Source organism: Dipodomys ordii, unplaced genomic scaffold (assembly GCF_000151885.1).
Source record: "Dipodomys ordii isolate 6190 unplaced genomic scaffold, Dord_2.0 Scaffold95, whole genome shotgun sequence".
NCBI classification, from domain to species: Eukaryota; Metazoa; Chordata; class Mammalia; order Rodentia; family Heteromyidae; genus Dipodomys; species Dipodomys ordii.
The window spans coordinates 5630567-5651911 of record NW_012267311.1 but is presented as its reverse complement, the minus strand read 5'-3'; the positions used below and the strand labels follow the sequence as shown (position 1 = coordinate 5651911).

Genomic DNA, 21345 nt, shown 5'->3' with positions numbered 1-21345 from the left:
AAAAAAAAAAAAAAAATTAGGTCCTAGTCGCTGGATACATACCAAGAGATCTGGATCTGTCTCTCATGATGGTCCTAGATGGGTCAATATTTTAGCTGAGGTGAGTGACACAAAACAAAGGTGACTCATTACATTCCTTGTTTTGCAGTCTAAGACTCTCCATTTCTAAAGAATCTATACTCTGTACAGTTTTGGGGGAGGTTAGCAATAAAATTCTTGATTTAAAAAAAAAAAGACACAGCACCACTTCCAGTTCAGAAGTGGTGCTGTAGCTCAAGTGGTAAAGCGCTCACCTTGAGCTGAAGAGCTGAGGGACAACACCCAGGCCCAGAGTTCAAGCCCCACGACCACCAACAACAAAAAAATTATTGATTTTACTTCTGCTAAGTCACATTATTACTGTGATTTTATTAACATAAAAATCAAAAGTTTAAATTAAGGCCTATAGGTGGAGATGTGGCTCAAGTGGTAGAGTACCTAGGAAGCATGAAGCCCTGAGTTCAAACCCTAGTATTGCCCTTCAAAAAAATACAAAATACAAAAACGGAAGACCTGTTAAATTTTTAAAAGTTTTTTCTATTGTAAAGATACTGTACAGAGGAGTTACAATTACATGAATAAGGTAATGAGTACATATTCTTTTTTTGGGGGGGGGTCCGGTCATGGGCCTAAACTCTGGGCCTGCGCGCTGTCCCTCAGCTCTTCAGCTCAAGGCTAGCGCTCTACCACTTGAGCCACAGCACCACTTCCGGCTTTTTTGTTTTTGCTTATGTGGTGCCGAGGAATCAAACCCAGGGCCTCATGCATGCAAGGCAAGCATGCTACCACTGAGCCACCTTCCCAGCCCCTGAGTACATATTCTTTCCTGCATTGTTACCCCCTCCTTTGTTTTGCACCTACTATTCCTTCCCTCCCCACCTCCCCTGTTCCCCCTCCTGCCCCCCCCAAGTTGTAAAGTTTATTTTCAACATAGTGTCTTGTATGTATCATTGTTACAATGGGTCAACCTGTGTCCTTGTTTCAGCATTTTGTTATTTCCCTTCCCCTCCCCAAATTAGAAAAATGTATATACAAGATACAGGGCACTGGAATCAAATGCAGTGACAATAGGGGTTATACCATGAGGGAGGAACATACAAAAGAAACATTAAAAACAAGACCAATAAAGAAAAAACCTTTTGTGTCCCTATCTTGGGGTTCATTTTACTTAGCATCATCTTATATGGTCATATATCCATAGCTTTTGAACTTTTCTGCTTGTCTGGTAAGATTATCCCAGATGTATATTAGTTATTGCAAATAAGGGAAACTATGGGACCTATGTTTCTTTGGGTCTGGCTTACTTCACAATATAATTTTTCCAAGTCTTTCCATTTCCTAACAAATGAGACAGTGTCATTCTTTCTGATGGAGGCATACAGACCTGTTAAAATTTAAAATATCAGGTTAGCTAGTTGCTGATGACTCTTGCCTATAATCCTAGCTATTCAGAATGCTAATATTTGAGGATTGCAGTTCGCAGTCAGCTCAGGCAGAAAAGTCCATGAGATTCCAATCTCCAATTAACTATTAAAACTCCAGAAATTGGAGCTGGGACTCAAGTCACAGAACGTTAGCCTTGGGCAAATGACCTAAATGACAGTACATAGGCCCTGAGTTCAAGCTCCAGTACCAATGCAAAATAAAGTAATAGATCTGAAAATATAAATGTGTATGAAAATATATGCAAGACCATATGCATATTTACATAATCAAACAGATTATAGTCCTATGATGTTACTTCTTTAAATAATTAACTGATAGGTTAACAAAATAAATATCAGGAAGCTGAAATATGTTTTGTCTGAGGAGGATGGGACTTAAGAAGACAGGGGTGGATGAAGGGAAATCAAATTATGGGCCAATAAAATCATAGTACTCAATGTATATATACAAAAATGGGTGGGTAAGTCTGGGATAGATTGGGGGGGGGTGTATGAGGGAAAGGGTAACACTGATCAAATGCATTGTACCTATACACAGATAGATTAAATTGAAATCTCTTTATAATTATTTTTGTGATATGCCAGTAATAGGCTTGAACTCAGGCCCTAGGTACTGTCTGTAAGCCTTTTCACTTAAGGCTGGTGCTATAACACTTGAGTCACAGTTGTGCTACTGGCTTTTTGGTGACTTAATGGGAGATAAGAATCACATACTTTCCTGGCCTAACTGGCTTCAAATCAGGATCCTCAAAACTCAGCTGGAATTACAGGCATGGGCACTGGTGCCAAGCTTGTTTCAACTTTTTAAGTTCTCATTCTATCTTTTAATCTTGTGCAAGGCACAAGAAGATAAGATATAAGGTAAGATAAAAATATACAATTCTCAGCTGGGGTCATAGCTCAGTGTTAGATCACTTTCCTACCATATATGAGGCTCTGGGTTTGAGACCTAGCACCATAAAAAAAAAACTTACAAAAAAACAACCAAAATCCTTGCTCTCAGAAATTTTCAAGAAATACAAAAAAATGAAGATGAAAATATACTCGAGGATAGGTAGACAATGTGAAGTTCCTAGGATTTGTCTTTTTCCTTTTGTCATTTCCAGTAGCTTTCTGTGTTTAGAATCTTTGTTCCTAAGGGTATGGTTTTCATTTAGGCACATTATTTCTTCTTGATGAATTAAACTTTTGATCATTAAAAATGTCTGCCTTGACTTCTTTTTTTGTTTTTCAGTATTGAGGTTTGAACTCAAGGGTTTGCTTTTGCTATGCCAGCAATTTCCCAACTGAACCACACCTCCCCCCAATCCTTCTTCACTGCTTGTGATATATAACTTGTCTTGAAGCCCGTTTTATCCATTATTAATGCACTTTTTGTTGTTGATATTTATATGGTACACATTTTCTCATGTTTTATTATTTGCCTTTGCTTGCTTTTTTTTTTTAAGTTTAAACCTGACCGTAAGCTCTCACTTGGCTTTCTTGCTCATAGCCGGTACTCTACCATTTTATCCATGTCTTCTGTCTGGCATTTTGTTGGTTAATTGGAGGTAGAAGCTCAGACTTTTCTACTAAAGATGGGTTGACTTACATTCTCAGATCTCAGCCTCTTGAGTCGCTAGTATTACAGGTGTGAACCACTGGTGTTTTCCACGTTTACATTTAATGCAGTTATCTGCAAGGTTGAGTTTATATCTATCATCTAGTTACTATTTTGAATTTGTTCTATTATTTTTTGTTGTAATTGTTACTCCTTTTCCCCTTGCATTCCTTTGGATTCATTGGATTATTAATGTGACATTTTATATCACTATTGAATTATAAGATATACATCTTTGTTGTCTTAGTGGTTGTCTTAGAAGAGGGAGTGGCATATATGGTATTAGCTTCAAGGGGTCTGCTATAAAACAAACCCATAGAGTAGGTAAGTTTAACATTTACTTCTCATAGTTTTGGAGGCTAGGAAATCCAAGATGAAGACCATGTCTCTCCTTGAATTGAAGATGACCACTTTCTCTCACTATTTATACAGAAGGAGATCTAGTGTCCCATGTCATTATTAGAAGAGAAAGAATCCCATTACAATCTTGATCAAAATAGGGATTTTGATGTTGAATAGGGATTATATATGTTGAAGTCCTATCTTCCAATGTGATGATATTATTAGGAGGTTGAGTTGAGGGAAAAAAGAAAAAAACCTTTTGTTTTGAGATAGAGTCTTCCCATGTAGCCCCGACTATCCTCCATATCACCTTCCCGAGTATCTGGGACTAAGACCTAAGCCACTTTGCTCAGTCTGAAGGTATAGAAAATTCTCTCTGGCTGTAAACCAGTGAGGGGATTTAAGGCGACTATATTTTACAGATTCTTCCATTCTATCAGCAAGAGAAGTTTTTATACGATTTTTTTCCCTCTGTGGCTGCAGTACATTGAGATGTTTTCAGCTTTAAATAATCTTCAAACCACATTGATGGGGCCAAACAGATTCCATTGATTAGCTATTCCCAATTTGCCTTCTATAGACTACCAATTTCTATTTCCACTAGCAATGAGTGTGGTTATTTTATCTCTAAACCCTTGATAATATGATATCCTAATAAGCTTTCTTTTCCTTTTTCTTTTTTTTCCATCTTGGGGCTTGAACTCTGGGCCTGGGCACTGTCCCTCAGCTTTTCAGCTCAAGGCTAGCACTCTACCACTTGAGCACCATTTCCAATTTTCTGGTGGTTTATTGGAGATATGAGTCTCATAGACATTCTTCCCAGGGCTGGCTTTGAACTGTGATCCTCAGATCTCAGCCTCCTTAGTAGCTAGGATTACAGGTGTAAACCACTGGTGCCCCGGCAGCTTTCTTAATAAGGATATGTTGTATTGATTTTCTTTTGTATGAGGTTAGCTTGGGAATCATGCCTCATTCTCCTCACCCCTACATATTTTAAAATTTGACAAACTACTACATTATTTTTAAAAAGTACACCAGCAGTTTGTAAATGACAATATTTAGGTCACAGAATTATTATAAGGATCACATGTGCAACAGAATATCTCATAGTGCCTACTTGATGACCAGCATTCTATAATGTTTATTTCATTACCCAATCTCTGCTGTAAAATATATGCATAAAGGCTGTAAATTGTCAGGGAATGTTAAAGAACTGAACTGACCATCGGACTTCATTGAGACACCAAGAGAATAAACACAAAGAGGACATTTCCAGCTGGACGGGAGAGAATGAGCGAAAATGATATTGCATGTTAAGTTTTGGAGGCACACCCCTGATCACCTCCCGGTGCACCCAACCAAGGGCCGGGTCGCGCTTTGCGAGCCTGCTTTTCTTTGTCTTCCAGCCTAGCTTTGGGACTGCTCCCGCAGAAGGGCCCCATTTTCTGGGCTTTCCAGCCCCTTCTTCGGAGGAAGGTGAGATTCTTCCTAACCAGTGCCAGCGGGCCTTTATCAAGGCTCAGGCTCTTCATCCTCTCAAACACTGGGTGCAGCTCTGGACCTTCTCTTGTCCGTCCTGATCCCACAGAAGTAGGACCCCAGCTCCTCCGTGTCCCGGCTGCGATGCTTTTTGCAGTCAACTTTGCTTTTCCTTGGATGGCCGGTGATCGTAAGCTTGGCTCTGTAGACTATAAGCTTACAGGACCCACGGCAAAGACGACAGGGCCCAGTCGTACTTGGGGTTCGAGACCTGCCCGGCCAGGATGCCAGCGTGGTCGGCGTTTCTATTATAGCCACACGCCACTCCGACTGGACATGGGCGGAGTCCCACCTCATTGTGTCGTTTTGATTCTGCATTTTAAGCCTGGATTTCGACTTAAGTTCAACAAAAGCAGTGTCTTGGAATTTCATTTTATCTCTTCCAATGTTTAAAAGTTGAAAGCAACCTCCGACACGGAGAGTGCAAGGACTCGGTGATGGTAACTCAATTCCAAGAGCCCAAGCCGTGACAGTAGGGAAATACTTCAGTACTAGCCAATGGCCGGACCAGCCCGCCCGGTCAGTACAGATGGTGATTGACTCAACCAGGCGGAAAACTCGCTGGCTTCAACTACACTAGGTTTTGATTGGCTGTGGCCCGCAGTTGCTTTTCTGAGTTAATGATAAATCCCGCCTTAAAAGGAATTTGATAACAAGGTTACCTATTGCAAGGCAAGCGCTGATTGGCCAGAGCGCTCAGGGATTGGGTCGGTAGTAAACACAACCAGGCTCCTGGGACCGTGGATTGGTCAGTTTTTTAGGGGGCCGAGTAAATTCCTCAGGTTCGGTACGCAGCTGGCCACAATTCAGCTCAGGCCCCGCCCTCCCCTTTGCTGATTGGTGAAAATCCTGAGAGGCGGAGGAATGAAGCGGGTTTAGGTGATCTCGTATCGCGTCACTTCCGCTTACTGCCGGTCGCCGTCGCCGCGTTCACAGAGAACCTCGACGAACCGGCTGAAGGAGCCGGTGACTAAAGGAGGGGTGGGCGGGAGGAAGGCGGGCGGAAGGGAGAGGACGCCCCATTCACCGAGACGCCAGTCTGGACGTTCCCGCCTCCTCCGACAGTGTCAGGTCCGCTCGGAGAAGGGTCACCGCCTCCTCCAGTGAGGAGAAAGGGGGCGGAGCCCAACTCAGGTGAGGCGACCCTGTCAGCTCCAGCCCTGGAGGTGCGCGCGTGCGCGCGCGGCGCGCTCACGCGGAATCGGTTGAGCCCCGGGGGCGCGCCCAAGCGTCTGAGGGCGCGCAGGCACGTACTGATGTCCCTCGCCTACCCTTCCTGTCTTTCGGAGAGGGTATTGTTACCTTTCCGATCGGAGGGCCAGGCGGATAGGAGACGGGCTCTTCTGCGCAGGCGTCCCCCGTGTCCCGACGCCAGGCTGTCTGTCTGCGGGGTGGGGCGGGGGCTCGTGTCCCCGCGGATCTGTAGCTGGGAAGGGAGCTTCCCGGGATGGGGTAGCAAAGGCCTCTGGACCTACAGCCTTGCGGGATGAATAGAAGGTCTGTTGCCCTGCGGGATGGAGGCGGGTGGCTCATCTTGCCCCCATCCTGGGTCTTCTCGAGCGACTGGATCTCCTTTCATCCGATCCAGGCCCCAGACAGTGTGGATGCGGGAGCCGGCGGGGGCTCCGGAGGGGTGGAGTCAGTTTCGGAATGTCTCAACTTGTTAGGAAAGACTAAAGTGTTGAATAGGCGTTTTTGAATGCCTCCTACTTTCGGGCTTCGGGTTGAGAAGCTGTAGGAGGTGCGGTGGTAAGAGTCGGTCATTTTGTCATCTTCCTCTGGAGGACGGATTTGTATCGAACCATCTGTGTTAGGCAGTGTAAGGGGGGTTGAAGATTAGGGTTTTCTTTTTGTTTCCTTTCCCTTCCCTAAAATGCCAGTCTGCATTTTGGCATAGTGAAGAATACTGTAGAAGCAAATTCCTAACTAGAAGACAAAATAAAAAATACCTAACTTGAAGGAAAACATTTTTGGGGAAAAACATTAAAATCTTGATTACTAAGTATTGTGCTCTAGATCCAGTTAATAGAAGAAAACTCTTCACCTTCAACAACTGAAACAACAACAAAAAAATCCAAACTACATCCATTTTTTAAAAAAAAGTTGGACTAAGTAGAAGATGTCATATCTATTTGAATTTTTTGGAGATTGAAGAAAATACCTTTATGGGACGGTTGGGCCTTGGGTCATTTGAAAAAGTGGGCTAGATATCTTACTTTTTCTGGAGAATTTGCTTTTCCTTTGCTAAAGTCTTGTGATTCTTGACGAAGCTGTTTGGCAGTAGCTAAAAGAGTGGGGAGGGAAGAGACCAGATGAATAGAGGAGAAAGAATTTCAGAGAAAAAAGCCCTTAAGCCAAAGGAAGGCCTTCCACTATTTGCTTTAACTCTTCTGGACATTTCAACAACTTGGGAAGACTGACTTGGTCACTGCAGCCAGCTTAGTGACCCTGCCAGGTAAGCTTAACTAGCTAAGGACTTATTATGGCCCTTTAAGTTTTGCATTAAATAAATAGACCAGGACTTTTTGAAGAGTTCTGAAGACATTTTTTTTGCTTTGCTTTTGAGATTTTTTTTTTTTCCTCTAAAAGTTGTTGCAAAATGCAACTTCCAGCTGGAGGTTTGGCTCAAGTGGTAGCTCACCAGCTGAGTAAGGGCAAGGCCCAAAATTCAAACTCTTGTACCTCTAAACAACAACAACAACAGCAGCAACATCCTAAAATGTAACTTTCAGTTAGCTGGGGTGTTGGAAGACTGGATTTGATTAATTGAAATATCTCAAGCAAAATTCTACACATGGGATGAAATTAAGATGAAAGCATGTAAGGCAGGGATGTTTTCCTAAATTTAGACTCTTCCTTGTGGAAAGATTTTTTTTTTGGAAGTCACAAAAAATATATTAAAACGCCATTGTCTTCTCTCTCTCCGATCTTATGTGGAAAGATTTTTAAAAATGACTCCCAGCAAAATGTATGTACATGTTTTATTCTGTTAGAGACTACAAAAACATTTTGTGTTCTTGCAAATGATAAAACTTGCTGTAGTCCTGACGTAGAATCTTGAGTCTGCTTCACATTCTTCTTGGGAAGGGGGAAAAGAGCCCAATTTATTGATTCCATGTTAGCTTTCAACTGCTTTTAAAAATATAAGTTGTAAATACTTTTACCCTTTGTTTTGAGTATATGATTTTTAAAATAATTTTGTACTTAATGATTCTCATGAATGTTGTCTAGTAGAGGCTATTTTCCCTACAGTAGCAGGTGGGAAGGATTGTAACACTACACTACACCTTTTGTCTAAGTAGGAAGTGAACTTCTCACATGCTAACTGACCAGCTGTTGACTGACCTCTTGCTCTTTATAGTTATTTTCATCATTTTCATCACTGAGCAGTGGCTTTTAATCTCAGAATCATTTTCAGAGTATCTCTCATTATTTCTACGTGTATTCGCTAAAATATGTGTTGGACTATCAACTTTATTATAGTATAGTAAATAAGAATAGATTCTTAGTAGTTGAGGTTATTTTACCTGTAGATAATTATTCTTTTCATCTTCTAACATAATTGAATTGATGGCTCATGTATTTTCTAAATACTAAAACACATTTTGTTCACATTTTCTTTTTTTTTTTTTTTGGATCCGGTTGTGGGGCCTGAACTCTGGGCCTGGGCACTGTCCCTCAGCTTTTCAGCTCAAGGCTAGCGCTCTACCACTTGAGCCACAGCACCACTTCCTGCTTTTTTCTTTTTGCTTATGTGGTGCTGAGGAATCGAACCCAGGGCTTCAGGCATGCAAGGCAAGTGCTCTACCACTGAACCACCTTCCCAACCCTTTGTTCACATTTTCTTTTTCTTGAAGACAAAGTGGTGTAAGTAAGCATTGTCCTGACAATTTAGCTGGGATTCCTGAAATCCCACCACTAGTCTGAGACCAACCTGGGCAACATAGCCACCTCTATCACAGACCAAAAAAGAATAAAAAAAAAAATGGCTTTCCTAGCAATGAAGTTTATAATCACTGGCATTTTAAATGTAATGAAATGTAATATAACTAAAAGATATTTGCACTCAATAAATTTAATATATCAGTGTACTTTCCAAATTTGCCTTTGTGCTCTTGAGAAAGTTTGCTATTGAAAAGAGCTCCTAGAAAGTTACTTGTTTATATAAATGGAAATTCCAAATGTTTGTTTTATAAACTTAAAAGGGTGCTGGTAAATATGCTTTTTTGGAACTGTACTTGGATAATCTGTTACTTTTTATACTTGATAACAAAGGTTTACAGATGCTTTATTTTATTTTAAAGTGGTTAGAATGAATTATTGCCTTTTCTTCCTGGGTAAAATATTGTCAACATGGTGGAATTTATTTTACAGTATATCTTAGTTATAATTTAAATTATATTCAGTCATTTTCCTCTAAAAATGCAAGCCTTTCACCTTTATAGTCTTTCTCTTTTAATCTCTACTACAACGAGAAGTTAGGACAGAGGTCTGGGAAAGGAAGCCACTGTTTGGGGGTTTTGCTGTAACAGGAACCCAGAAATGCTTCAAAAATCTAAACACATCTAGTAATAATACATTATATTTTATTTTGAATAGATTAGCGAAGAGAATTCATCAGGTCAAGTATCAGGCTCCTACTGACCATTATAGATTTGATAAATGATTCAGAAGTGATAGAATAGGAATTGGAGAAGTGACTGCAAGTTGTAGAGCCCCAGCTATGAGCACAACAGTCAGGTGAGAATGGAGGCCTCGAGTTGAAACAATCCTTTCTTTCTTTCTTTTTTTAAATCTTCTTTACAGGCAAGGCCCTATTACCAAAGTGTAAGGCTAAAGCCCTGGCTCCAAGGCTCCAATTGAAGTATTGCAAAACACTACTCAAAAAAATGAGCAATGATGAAGGGCAGAGAAAGGAGCTTCATCATTACACAAATGGGAAGAGTTAGACAGAGATTCAGTAACCCCAGGCCTGTCAAGAAGCTGATGGAGCTGGGTGCCAGGGGCTCACGCCTGTAATCCTAGCTACTCAGAGGCTGAGATCTGAGGATTGCCATTCAAAGCCAGTCCCGGCAGGCAAGTCCACGAAAGACTTTTATCTCCAATTAACCACCAGAAAACTGGAAGTGGTGCTACTGTAGCTCAGGTGGTAGAGTGTTCACTTTGAGCTGAAGAGCTCAGGGATAGCACCCAGGCCAACCAAGCCCACGACCAACCAAAGGAAAAAAAAAAAAAAAGCTGATGGGATCTTTGAGATTTTTATAAGAAAGGGAAACAAAGGCAGATGTTGGGAGTTTGAATAGTGACAGCAGGTAATCTTGTCAGAACAGTGATCTGGTAGATTGTTGTTTCAGTTCTGGCTCTGTGAGATGGCTCTGAAAAGCTGTTATCCCTGTCATCACTGGAGACTATCCCTGACCCAGGATGCAGCTTCAGTTCCCTTCCATCATAGGACAGTTACATTTGGGATGATGTATTCTTCTAGGATTGCTGTTGCTCAGGGTTAATTTTAGTCCCTTGTTGCAAAGAGGTCTACTGATTAGTCCTGTTTCTGGAGTCCAGGTTAATCATAGAAGAGAATGACTCAGGAAAGGTTAAAGAAGAAAGAAAGAGAGAGAGAAAGAAAAGAAAGAAAGGGGAGAAAAAGGAAAGAAAGAAAGAAAGAAAAAGAAAAAGTAAGAGCAATGGCCCACATCTGTAACCTTAACTACTCAGGAAGCTGAGATCCAAAGGATTGCAATTCAAAGCCACATAGGCAGAAAAGTCCTTGAGATTCGATCTCAAGAAAGAAAAAAAAAAAAACAGCAAAAAATAGGACTGGAGTCATGGCTCAACTACTACAGCACAAGGTGAGCTCAAAGCTCCAAGTTCAAACTTGAGTGCCTTTAAAACAATCTGTTTTTAAATGATCATGATTATTGTTCTCAAAGCCCTATTCGAGGCAGTAAGAAATATCAAAACTTATTGCATAGATAGGTAAAAAATATTCACCAAATTGGAGAGATGAATCTAGAAAAATATCTGCTTTATTATTTTAAGAAATTATACACTTTCTACAAGTCTAATTGGAGAACTGTTGGAATAAAGTGTAGTCCAAATATAAAAAAAGAAAAAATAAGAGACAAAGTAGAGTCAGATAATTGGGTTTTTGGTACCATCAATAGCAATACTTCCAATGCTTTGGCATGACATCTTAATAAATGTATAGGTTTTTTTCATTAAGAAAAAAACTAAAGAGGCTGAGATCTCAGTCTCACAGTTCAAGGCCAGCCCACGCAGGAAAAATCCATGAGACTCTTACCTCCAATTAACCACTTAAAAGTTGGAAGCTACCCGGGCACCGGTGGCTCATGCCTGTAATCCTAGCTACTCAGGAGGCTGAGATCTGAGGATCATGGTTCAAAGCCAGCCCTGGCAGGAAACTCCATGAGACTCTTATCTCCAATAAACCACTAGAAAACTGGAAGTGGTGCTGTGGCTCAAGTGGTAAAGTGCTAGCTTTGCGTACAAAAGCTCAGGGATAGTGCCTAGGCCCTGAGTTCAAGCCCCAGGACCAGTGCATGAGAGTGTGCATACACACACACACACACACACACACACGAAATAAGGCTTCATCTATGATAAAGACCATGGAAATTTTTTATGGAACATTTTTTTTTTTTTTTTTTTTTTTGGTCGTGGGGCTTGAACTCTCCTGGGCGCTGTCCCTCAGCTCTTCAGCTCAAGGCGAGCACTCTACCACTTGAGCTACAGCGCCACTTCCGGTTTTCTGGAGATAGGAGTCTCACGGTCTCTCCTGCCCGGGCTGGCTTTGAACCGAGATCCTCAGATCTCAGCCTCCTGAGTAGCTAGGATTACAGGCGTGAGCCACCAGCGCCCGGCTTCTCAACCATGGAAATTTTTTAATTGCTGAAAAGGTTTTAGGAGAGGCAATTGTGATGGGTAGCAGGTAGCATCTACTAATAGAGAAGAAGTATATTTAGGCTTTATTTTAGGCATTTTAAAATGTATTTTAATTGTCAACATGCATCAGGAGGGGCCACACCCCTCATTTCTAGGATTTGTTGGGCAGGATCCCAATACACAAACAGGAATATGGAGATGTTACTTTATAACCTACACATTTAATGAACCTCCTTCTATATGGCTTCAGGCCACCAGGATACAGGCACCCCCAATACCCTTACTTTCCGCCTCAGCTCTTCCACTGAAGAATTTGGCTTTCATGATGCCAGGCTGCATAGGGAGCTTTCCCTTCCCCAGAACTCTGTAGTAGTCCTATGGAACCACATCAACAATGGAAGCAATACCAGTTGTTTTTAGCAGCATTTACCTGTGTCTGCTTACTGACCAATGTCCACAGTTTATCAAGGTTGACAGCTGGGTAAAAGCTCTTGTTCCTTTTAAGAAGTAATGCCTCATACCAAGTTTCCCAAAGTAAAACCTGGGTGACATTTGTCAAAGTCAATCCATACCACCAGCATTACTGCATCCTCCTGAGTGCTGTGGCCATGGCTCAGGTGGCCCTGAAATTTCTGAGTCTTCCTTAATCTGGATGGCTCTGTGCAAAAAGGAGTTCAGTAGTAAGGCATGTTGGTGGCTAAGACCAAGGAGGCTATTTAGACTTCTTAAATTTTAAATAAAAAAATATTAGATACTAAAATAGATATTGTTTTAGCAAGTTTGTATTTTGAGTGAAAACAATACCTCTTTAAGTCCCCAGGGCAAACTTTGATTGGACTTTCTTGTGTCAGATAACTCATTTCTGAAACAGTTATGGTGATCAATGGCACGATCTATCCAGTCCTAACTAGGGCCCGACAGTTTGATTTTTACTGCATGGCTTAAGAAAGGGTGAGTTGGGCTCATGCCTGTAATCCTAGCTACTTGGAGGCTGAGGTTTGAGGATTATGGTGTGAAGCCAGCCTGGACAGGAAAGTCCATGAGACTCTATCTCCAATAAATTACAAGAAGCTGGAAGTGGAGCTGTGGCTCTAGTAGCAGAGCGCTAGCCTGTTCAGGGACAGTGCCTAGGCTCTGAGTTCAAGCCCCAGGACTGGCACACACAAAAATGGGTAAGGCATTTTATTTATCTGAATTACAAATACCAAAAAGTTTAAAATAGCTGGAGGACTGATGACTCAGGCACAGTAATCCTAGCTACTTAGGAGGCTGAAAAGAAGCAAGTATGCAGCCACAAATATTAAGTAGGACTGCTGTGCCCTCTACTGAAGGCAATTTTGTAACATGGTCAAAATATAAAACATTTACATATTTTTGCCTTGTAGAATTTTGCTACAGATACATAAGGCATGTAAAAGAATAACTGCAGTTTCTTTATCATTACAATAGAAAAATCGGGAGGTTTTACCTCTTTGGTAGATGGTCATTATAGGAAGAACAGTCATGCACATACTCCATATTCTTGTCATCTCTAGAAGAGTATATATTAAGTGGTGTTTAGGAGAGTGGGAATGAAAGGAGGGAAACTACCATTTACATTTTGATTCCGTCCCAGTAGTTACTCTCCTGGTCTAGCTAAATGGCACATACTCTCAGTTGGCAGAGTTATGTATTTTTTTTATTTGAATCTAGAGTTTGCCATTTCAGTTATTTCCCAGGATCCTGAACAGTGATGGCTTATTCCATCCGAGCAGGGCACCAGAGCAAGTGGTTATGTCACTGAAGAATGGATGAGAGCTTCCCTCTGCTTTCAGATTTCCACACAAAAAAATCACAAGTCCTTGAAATCCAATCATGAAAAGCATTTCAGGGTGTCTCACAAAAAGGAGAGTCTCACAATGTGAAAGTTTTAGCAAGGATTTATTTTAGTTTAAAAAGTTAAAATAGAGAGATATGAGAACAAGAAAATTTTCCTGCTTCCCTGGCCAGGAAATGGGAGTTAAAGACATCAAATAGCATCTGTTATCTGCTGTCTTTGTGATACTGAGTTTTTAGATCCCAAGTGCCAAGTCCAGGAGTCCCAAATAGGATCAGCCACAGGCTCTCATATGCCAAATAAAGAAACATTGTGATGGGTGGAGAAAGGAGATTTGTTATATGGCAACCATGAGAAGACAGCATTTTAGCGCATCTTTAGCCATCTTCAGGGATACAGACTATGACTTCAAGTTAAGTAGAGAGAATCAAGGCAGGGGATGGGAAGGATATGCAGAGTTAAAGTCCCAAGTCTCAGGTGTGGCCTGGTTGACCATTAGCTTAGTCTTAAGCCCTAGAAAGTTATCATTTCATCATTGGAATGGTACAAGAACAAGTTGGCTGGCAGGTGATCTGAGTTTTTCAGCTGTTTTCTTGTTTTGTTTTTTGCCAAGTCCTGGGGTTTTGAACTCAGGGACTGGACACTGTCCTGAGCTTTTTTGCTCAAGGCTAGCACTCTATCACTTGAGCCACAACACCACTTCTGGATTTTTCTGTTTATGTGGTACTGAGGAATCGATCCCAGGGCTTCGTGCCTACTAGACAAGCACTCTACCACTAAGCCACATTCCCAGCCATCAGGTGTTTTCTTTTGAAATGATAAGAAGAAGGCATTGCCTAGTTGAAGCACAGTTTGCCTTCCACAGAAGATGCTTATCAGAAAAAAAAGATGTTTATCAATGTATTTTCTCTTTCTTGGAGCCCAGAGTGATTGCAAAGTAGCAGCAATATTAAACAATTCAGATCAAAGAGCACAGACTTTTAGTTAATTCACAGGGTTCAGCAAAAGTATCTTTTAAGTTGCCTCTTAAATTTATTCTTTCTTAGCTGTATGCCCTGTGACAAGCACACTTTCAGTAGTCTAAAAGCGGTTCTCTAGTGAGAACCATGGCATGGGCCTTTGGATTTTGAGGATTTATTGAGATTGCCTGTTGGCAATTCTGCTCTCTAGGTCCAGTCTACAGGGCTGCAATACCTGTGAGTTGAGAAGTTCAATTACATTACACGTTGCTTTTGCTTTTCCCCAGTGCTCATGGCTAATACTTATTCATATGTAAGTCATCAGTTTAATTTTGTAGAAGCCCTAAAGCTCAAAGTGGATCCTGAAAACATGGCTTTGGACCAAGCTTGTTCATTCTCTTTTCCATTTTCCATTATTATTTATTAAGGAACAATCTACTGGTTTTACTTGAAGTATAATGTATGTTTTACCAGAAATTTAGGCCAGCTAAGTTGACCTTGGGTTCTTGTATTTGGTAAGAGAAGAATTCAGACAAGATGTGAATATAATATAATAAAGGACTTAAGTGCTGTCTTCCTGGGAGAGGCCTATGCTACATGCTCTTTCTCTGTCATTTATTTTCTAATAAAGTATGTATAATTATGACTGCAGCGAAACTCTAGATTGTTTGTTACTTTTCCTTACCCCCCAAAACCTCTGTCCATTTATATTCATTTCTTGCCCCAGATAAGCATTAACTTCCTTTGTCTCTGTGTGATTTCCTTTGCTGAGTCCATGATCTGTCTGTTTATTAGTGGCATTGGAGTTTGAACTCAAGTCCTTGTGCTTGCTGGATAGACACTGTTCTATGATTTGAGCCACTCTAGCCTTTCTTTTTTTTTTTTCAAATTGCAAACTTTCAGCCAGGCTTTCTGTTTTTATCTCACCTGTATTCCACTTTTCTTGACACCTGAACAACCTGCCTGTTCATGAGCCTGAAAGAGAGAGGTCCATGAATGTCGGATTGTTACCAATTAACCACTAGAAAACCTGAAGTGGTGCTGTGCCTCAAGTGGTAGAGCACTTGCCTTGAGCTGAAGAGCACCGGGCTAGTGTCCAAACCCAGAATTCAAGCCCCACGACAGACCAAAAAAAAAAAAAATACCAGCCTAGGGGCTGGGAAGTTGGCTCAGTGGTAGAGCGCTTGCCTTGCATGCCTGAGGCCCTGGGTTCGATTCCTCAGCACCACATAAGCAAAAAAAGAAAAAAAAAGCCGGAAGTGGCGCTGTGGCTCAAGTGGTAGAGCGCTAGCCTTGAGCTGAAGAGCTGAGGGACAGCGCCCAGGCCCAGAGTTCAGGCCCCATGACCAGACCCCCCCCCCCAAAAAAAATACCAGCCTGGGCAGGAAAGTCCAGGAGACTCTTATCTCTAATTAATCACTAACCGGAAGTGGTGCCTTGGCTCAAAGTGGTAGAGCAATAGCCTTGAGCAAAAAGACCCTAAGAACAGCCTCCAGGTTGTGAGTTCAAGCACCACAATTGACAAAAGAAAAAAAGTTCTAAGCTTGGCCACCCATGTCTCTGTTTTCCTCACATTCTTGGTGTTCTGGCTTTGACTTAAGCTTTTCTAAATCCTAACACTCTTCATCTTTCCTATAGGATAATGGATTTTCCAGGTCACTTTGAACAGATCTTCCAGCAACTGAACTACCAGAGACTTCATAGCCAGCTCTGTGATTGTGTCATTGTGGTGGGGAATAGACACTTCAAGGCCCACCGCTCGGTGCTGGCAGCATGCAGCACACATTTCCGCGCCCTGTTCTCAGTGGCAGAAGGAGATCAGACCATGAACATGATCCAGCTGGATAGCGAGGTGGTGACAGCGGAGGCCTTCGCCGCCCTGATTGACATGATGTACACCTCCACGCTCATGCTGGGGGAGAGTAATGTCATGGACGTCTTACTGGCAGCCTCTCACCTGCACTTGAACTCCGTCGTTAAGGCATGTAAACATTACCTGACGACAAGGACGCTGCCCATGTCTCCCCCCAGCGAGCGCGTGCAGGAGCAGAGCGCCCGCATGCAGCGCTCCTTCATGCTGCAGCAGCTGGGGCTGAGCATCGTGAGCTCGGCCCTCAGTTCCAGCCAGGGTGTGGAGGAGCCCCCAGCCCCGATAAGCTCATCGATGCGCAGTAACCTGGACCAGCGGACGCCCTTCCCCATGAGGCGCCTTCATAAGCGCAAGCAGTCGGCCGAGGAGCGGGCCCGGCAGCGCCTGCGCCCCGCCCTGGATGAGGCTGCCGTGTCCGACGTGGCCCCGGAGGCCGGGCCTGGGGGAGTGCATTCCCGGGAGGAGTTCTTTTCACCAGATTCGCTGAAGATGGTGGAGAATCCTAAGCCTGACGGAATGACGGACAGCCAGGAAGACGGCGGCATCCTGTTTGACCAGTCTTTCGGGGCCCAGGAAGACGCCCAGGTGCCCAGCCAATCGGACAACACTGCCAGCAACATGGCGCAGCTGTCCATGGCCTCTCGCGCAACGCAGGTGGAGACGAGCTTTGAGCAGGAGGCTGCCGCCGAGAAGAGCGGTTTCCCGTGTGAGAACCCCGAGGTTGGCCTTGGCGAGAAGGAACACATGAGAGTGGTGGTGAAGTCGGAGCCCCTGAGCTCCCCGGAGCCCCAGGACGAAGTGAGCGACGTCACCTCCCAGGCCGAAGGCAGCGAGTCCGTGGAAGTGGAAGGCGTGGCCGTCAGCGCCGAGAAGATAGACCTCAGCCCCGAGAGCAGCGATCGTAGTTTTTCAGATCCTCAGTCTAGCACCGACAGGGTGGGTGACATCCACATTTTGGAAGTCACAAATAACCTTGAACATAAGTCTACTTTTAGCATTTCAAATTTTCTGAACAAGAGCAGAGGGAGTAACTTTAGTACAAGTCAGAGCAATGATGATAACATCCCGAACACTACTAGTGACTGCAGGCTGGAGGGGGAAGCCCCTTACTTGTTGAGTCCCGAGGCTGGGCCTCCAGGCGGGCCTTCCTCTGCCCCCGGCTCCCATGTGGAGAATCCATTCAGCGAGCCTGCAGACTCCCACTTCGTCAGACCCATGCAGGAGGTGATGGGCCTGCCATGTGTGCCGACTTCAGGTTACCAAGGAGAACAGTTTGGGATGGATTTTTCCAGGTCTGGCTTGGGCCTCCACTCCTCCTTTTCCAGGGTAATGATGGGTTCCCCAAGAGGAGGAGCCAGTAATTTTCCATACTACCGCCGTATAGCTCCCAAAATGCCCGTTGTAACTTCCGTCAGGAGCTCACAGATCCCTGAAAACTCTGCCAGTTCCCAGCTGATGATGAATGGGGCCACATCCTCATTTGAAAATGGCCATCCTTCCCAGCCTGGACCTCCACAGTTGACCAGAGCATCTGCCGATGTCTTGTCAAAGTGCAAGAAGGCCTTATCAGAGCACAATGTCTTGGTGGTAGAAGGAGCTCGCAAGTATGCCTGCAAGATCTGCTGCAAAACCTTCCTGACTTTGACAGATTGCAAGAAGCACATCCGTGTTCACACAGGTGAAAAGCCGTACGCCTGCCTGAAGTGTGGCAAGAGGTTTAGTCAGTCTAGCCACCTGTATAAACATTCCAAAACGACCTGCCTGCGCTGGCAGAGCAGCAACCTTCCCAGCACTTTGCTCTAACTCTCCTCCTTGTAAGACCATGTCTAGGCCAGTTCTGGAACTTTTGGTGGGCAGTTAATGCCATGGAGGCTTCAGCAGCCAGTTTTGATGATGCGCACGTGGAGAGTGGTTCCATGTCACACTTGGGCTGCAGCAGTGTGTAACTTGTAAGAGGGGTGCAATCCTTGGAACCGGCGTCTTCCTTAGGGCTGAGTAATCCAGTCCTACAGTAGTTTGCAACTGATGTTGTTAAAAGTGGCATATTTAGAAATTTAAAAATGCAAGTGCAAAAAACATTTTTAGGCAATTTTTTGAAATGCTCTGTGAAGCATTTAAATTTCCTATGCCCTCTGGTGAGACTAGTACAACCCTGTACCATGATGCAAAATGCACTTATGTGTAACCAGTGGCAACGTGGTGCCAGTCTTAAAGGAAGGCCCTCGAGGACATGCCTGTCCGCCACAGACGCTTTAAAGTGTATCCTGAGCCAGTCCTAGGTCTCAGAGTACTGTATTTTTTTTATTTGTTATTTTTTTGTCTGAGTTGCAGTCACAGACACTGCCCTTTGATGGTGCTGACACTGAGTCCAGGTGAGCATTCTCTTGGAATAACAGCTGTATATACTTTTGAAAATATCTCTGCTGGATAGATATTTTAACTTTTTTTTCTGGCTTAAAAACAAAGTTGTAAATTGAGTATATACTTGTAGGGAGTGACAAGTAGGGTTTTATTTCTGTATGTGCTATTTTAGCAGTATTTTAACTTGTATTACCAATGTTACAGTTCCTGTTTGAATGTCAGCAAAGCACTAGTGTTTGTCTTTGTTCTGATGGTGTGAAGTCATGTATTGTGGGGGTTTTCCTGGCACATTTTCCCTCTGCTCCATCCAGCTGTTGAAGACCAGTCCTGTCAGACGCATCTCTGCTGAGGACAAACCGTCTTGTCTTGTTTCGTTTCTTCGCGCTCCCATGCCCCATGTGGCATCTCTCCCAATCCTAGATTACTGTTATCAGTTACAAAGTAGCCCAACAGAATGCCACCCTCCATGTTTTTATTATATACTATATTTTAAAAGCATACACACTAAATTTTTATTGTTGTTGCCCTTCCAACCCAATACTGAGTGTTGCGAAATTATGTGAAGTCCATAGGTAGTAGTATTCATAGATGGATATTTTTCCAGACTTAAGACATTAGGGAGCCCATGACATAGAAGTTACCCATTAGCTTTCAAACCTGAGTAGCATTCTGGACACTAACCAGGGCTTCTACCAGGCCCTCCTGCCCTACCTCCCCAATCTTTGCCTTGCTGTCCTCCAACATGAGGCTGTCACCCGTGCAGCCATGGGAATGGCACAGGTTCATGCATCTCTGTCAGTTTAGTTCCTGCATGAACAGGAGTTTATTTTTTCTTACATAGCTCTCAGACAGCAAACCATTGTGCAGAATTCAAGAGATCAGTTCTGAAGTTTAGAAAGCCAACTATATGTACCCTAAAACAAAAATGAGTGTGTATCTTCTCAGTCTAGTGTGTGCAGTTATACCTCTGTGGATAAACTATGGTGTTCCCAGAGGGCTTGGCATCTCCTGTGGACTCCTAGGAGGAAACCCCAAAGGGAAACCTGTGATTCCTCCTTTTGAGCACTGTGGAGGATGTAGGATCATCTGTGAAGTTCAGTTGTGTGTGGTTCATTGTCAAGTGATGTGAGGGGCTCTAATTCTACCCTCATGATGTAGGGACCAGTGTCCTGTGAGATTAATCTCTGGAGTCAGGTAGGTCAGCATGGAGAACAAGTGAGGTCCTGCCTGGGCCTGGGGCGAGGAGCCTGCCCCCTCATACCTGCTTGGCACAAGTGGACTTTGCATTGGGGCCCATCTGACACATGCTGGAGCCCTCTCTCCACTGCTGAATGGAACCTGGAATATCTCATCTACCTCTTGGTCAGTCGGTTTCTACGTGCGAGAAGCAAGCTTGTTGGCCATTGTCCTCAGACATGCTGTAGCACTTAAAAAGTAATTCCAAGGTTCTCTGGAGAACCAGCTCCCAGAGATCCTGCCTGGATTCTAACTGGTATTGGGACCTGAATTTTGATTGATTAGCCTTAATTATAGCCTGGCATAATCTTGTACAATGTATTCTGGTGATCACATCATCAAGTTCGATCAGGGCACCTTTGTCAGTGGTGCTATGCTGGTAAGAGTTGAGATTTTGAAATAAAAAATTTGTCATATTCATGCCTCTAAATATGTTTTTCCCCCATTTGCTTAGGTTAAGGTTCTTTCTCTGCTAGCTCTGCTTTGATTAGTTTTTTTGGGGGGGGAATAGTCTGACACTACAACTCAAACTCGGTACCTGGCCCTTTTGCTCATTGGCTGGTACTCTACCAACTGAGCCAGGCCTCCAACCCCATGATTGGTACTTTTTTGTTTTGGGCCCTTTCTGGTATGTTTAAAACCAAGCCTCCATGACAATGCTGTTAATAACAGTGATAGACGGTTCCCCTCAATTACTCTCGTGTCTGAACTGTGGACATGAGTGAGGTTTCACAGTACACACACGTAACTCTGAGGGGGCCACTCAACCTGGTGCTATGCCCTGTGCTGCCTCCTGTGTAGAAAGCTCCTTTGCCCTTGGCTTACCTAGAGGAAGAGTTGAAGCTGATTCCTTCAGCACAGAGCAGGGCTTTGCAAATGGTAGTGCTGTGGCCTGGCCTTGGGAGAGTGAGGAGATTAGAGAGAGCCACCTATGTGAAGGGGCAGACAACTGTGTGAGAAAAGTGGCCAGAGTGTAGGTGTGGAAACTTACTATTTGTATTATTAGTCTTACCAAAACTGTGTTGACCTTCTGTAATCCTCCTTTAATCTAGTTCTCCTTTGCTATGTGTCTCTTTAATTTTTCTGATGGTCTAGGTATTGCGATCAAGTGTTACAGTTAACTAGGCTCTGCTTGTCCTATCCTTGATGAAGAGATGAAGGCAGGAATCTGGACATGGTCTAAATACTAAAACACCTGAGGTGGGCAGCAGAACCTAGCAGGTCACTACATGTCA

At 43.3% G+C, this 21345-nt stretch overlaps 1 protein-coding gene and 1 pseudogene across 2 annotated transcripts; one reads left to right on the top strand and one right to left on the bottom strand.

Annotated features, from left to right (window-relative positions):
• Positions 1-5858: 5858 nt before the first annotated feature.
• Zbtb5 (zinc finger and BTB domain containing 5) lies at positions 5859-20490 on the top strand. Of its 2 annotated transcripts, none has more exons than XM_013026555.1 (2): positions 5859-6099; positions 16282-18555. In XM_013026555.1, exon 2 carries the CDS (start codon positions 16286-16288, stop codon positions 18314-18316), a length of 2031 nt encoding a protein of 676 aa, XP_012882009.1. In that variant the 5' UTR covers positions 5859-6099; positions 16282-16285; the 3' UTR covers positions 18317-18555. The 2 variants fall into 2 exon arrangements, with proteins under 2 accessions (XP_012882009.1, XP_012882008.1); XM_013026554.1 differs by lacking the exon at positions 5859-6099 and adding an exon at positions 7226-7420 and having other exon boundaries at positions 16282-20490.
• Positions 12115-13355, bottom strand: LOC105993349 (annotated as a pseudogene).
• Positions 20491-21345: the final 855 nt, after the last annotated feature.

Bases quoted from the DNA above. Each gene is read 5' to 3' on its own strand.
- Zbtb5 (XM_013026554.1), top strand. From the start codon at position 16,286: ATGGATTTTCCAGGTCACTTTGAACAGATCTTCCAGCAACTGAACTAC.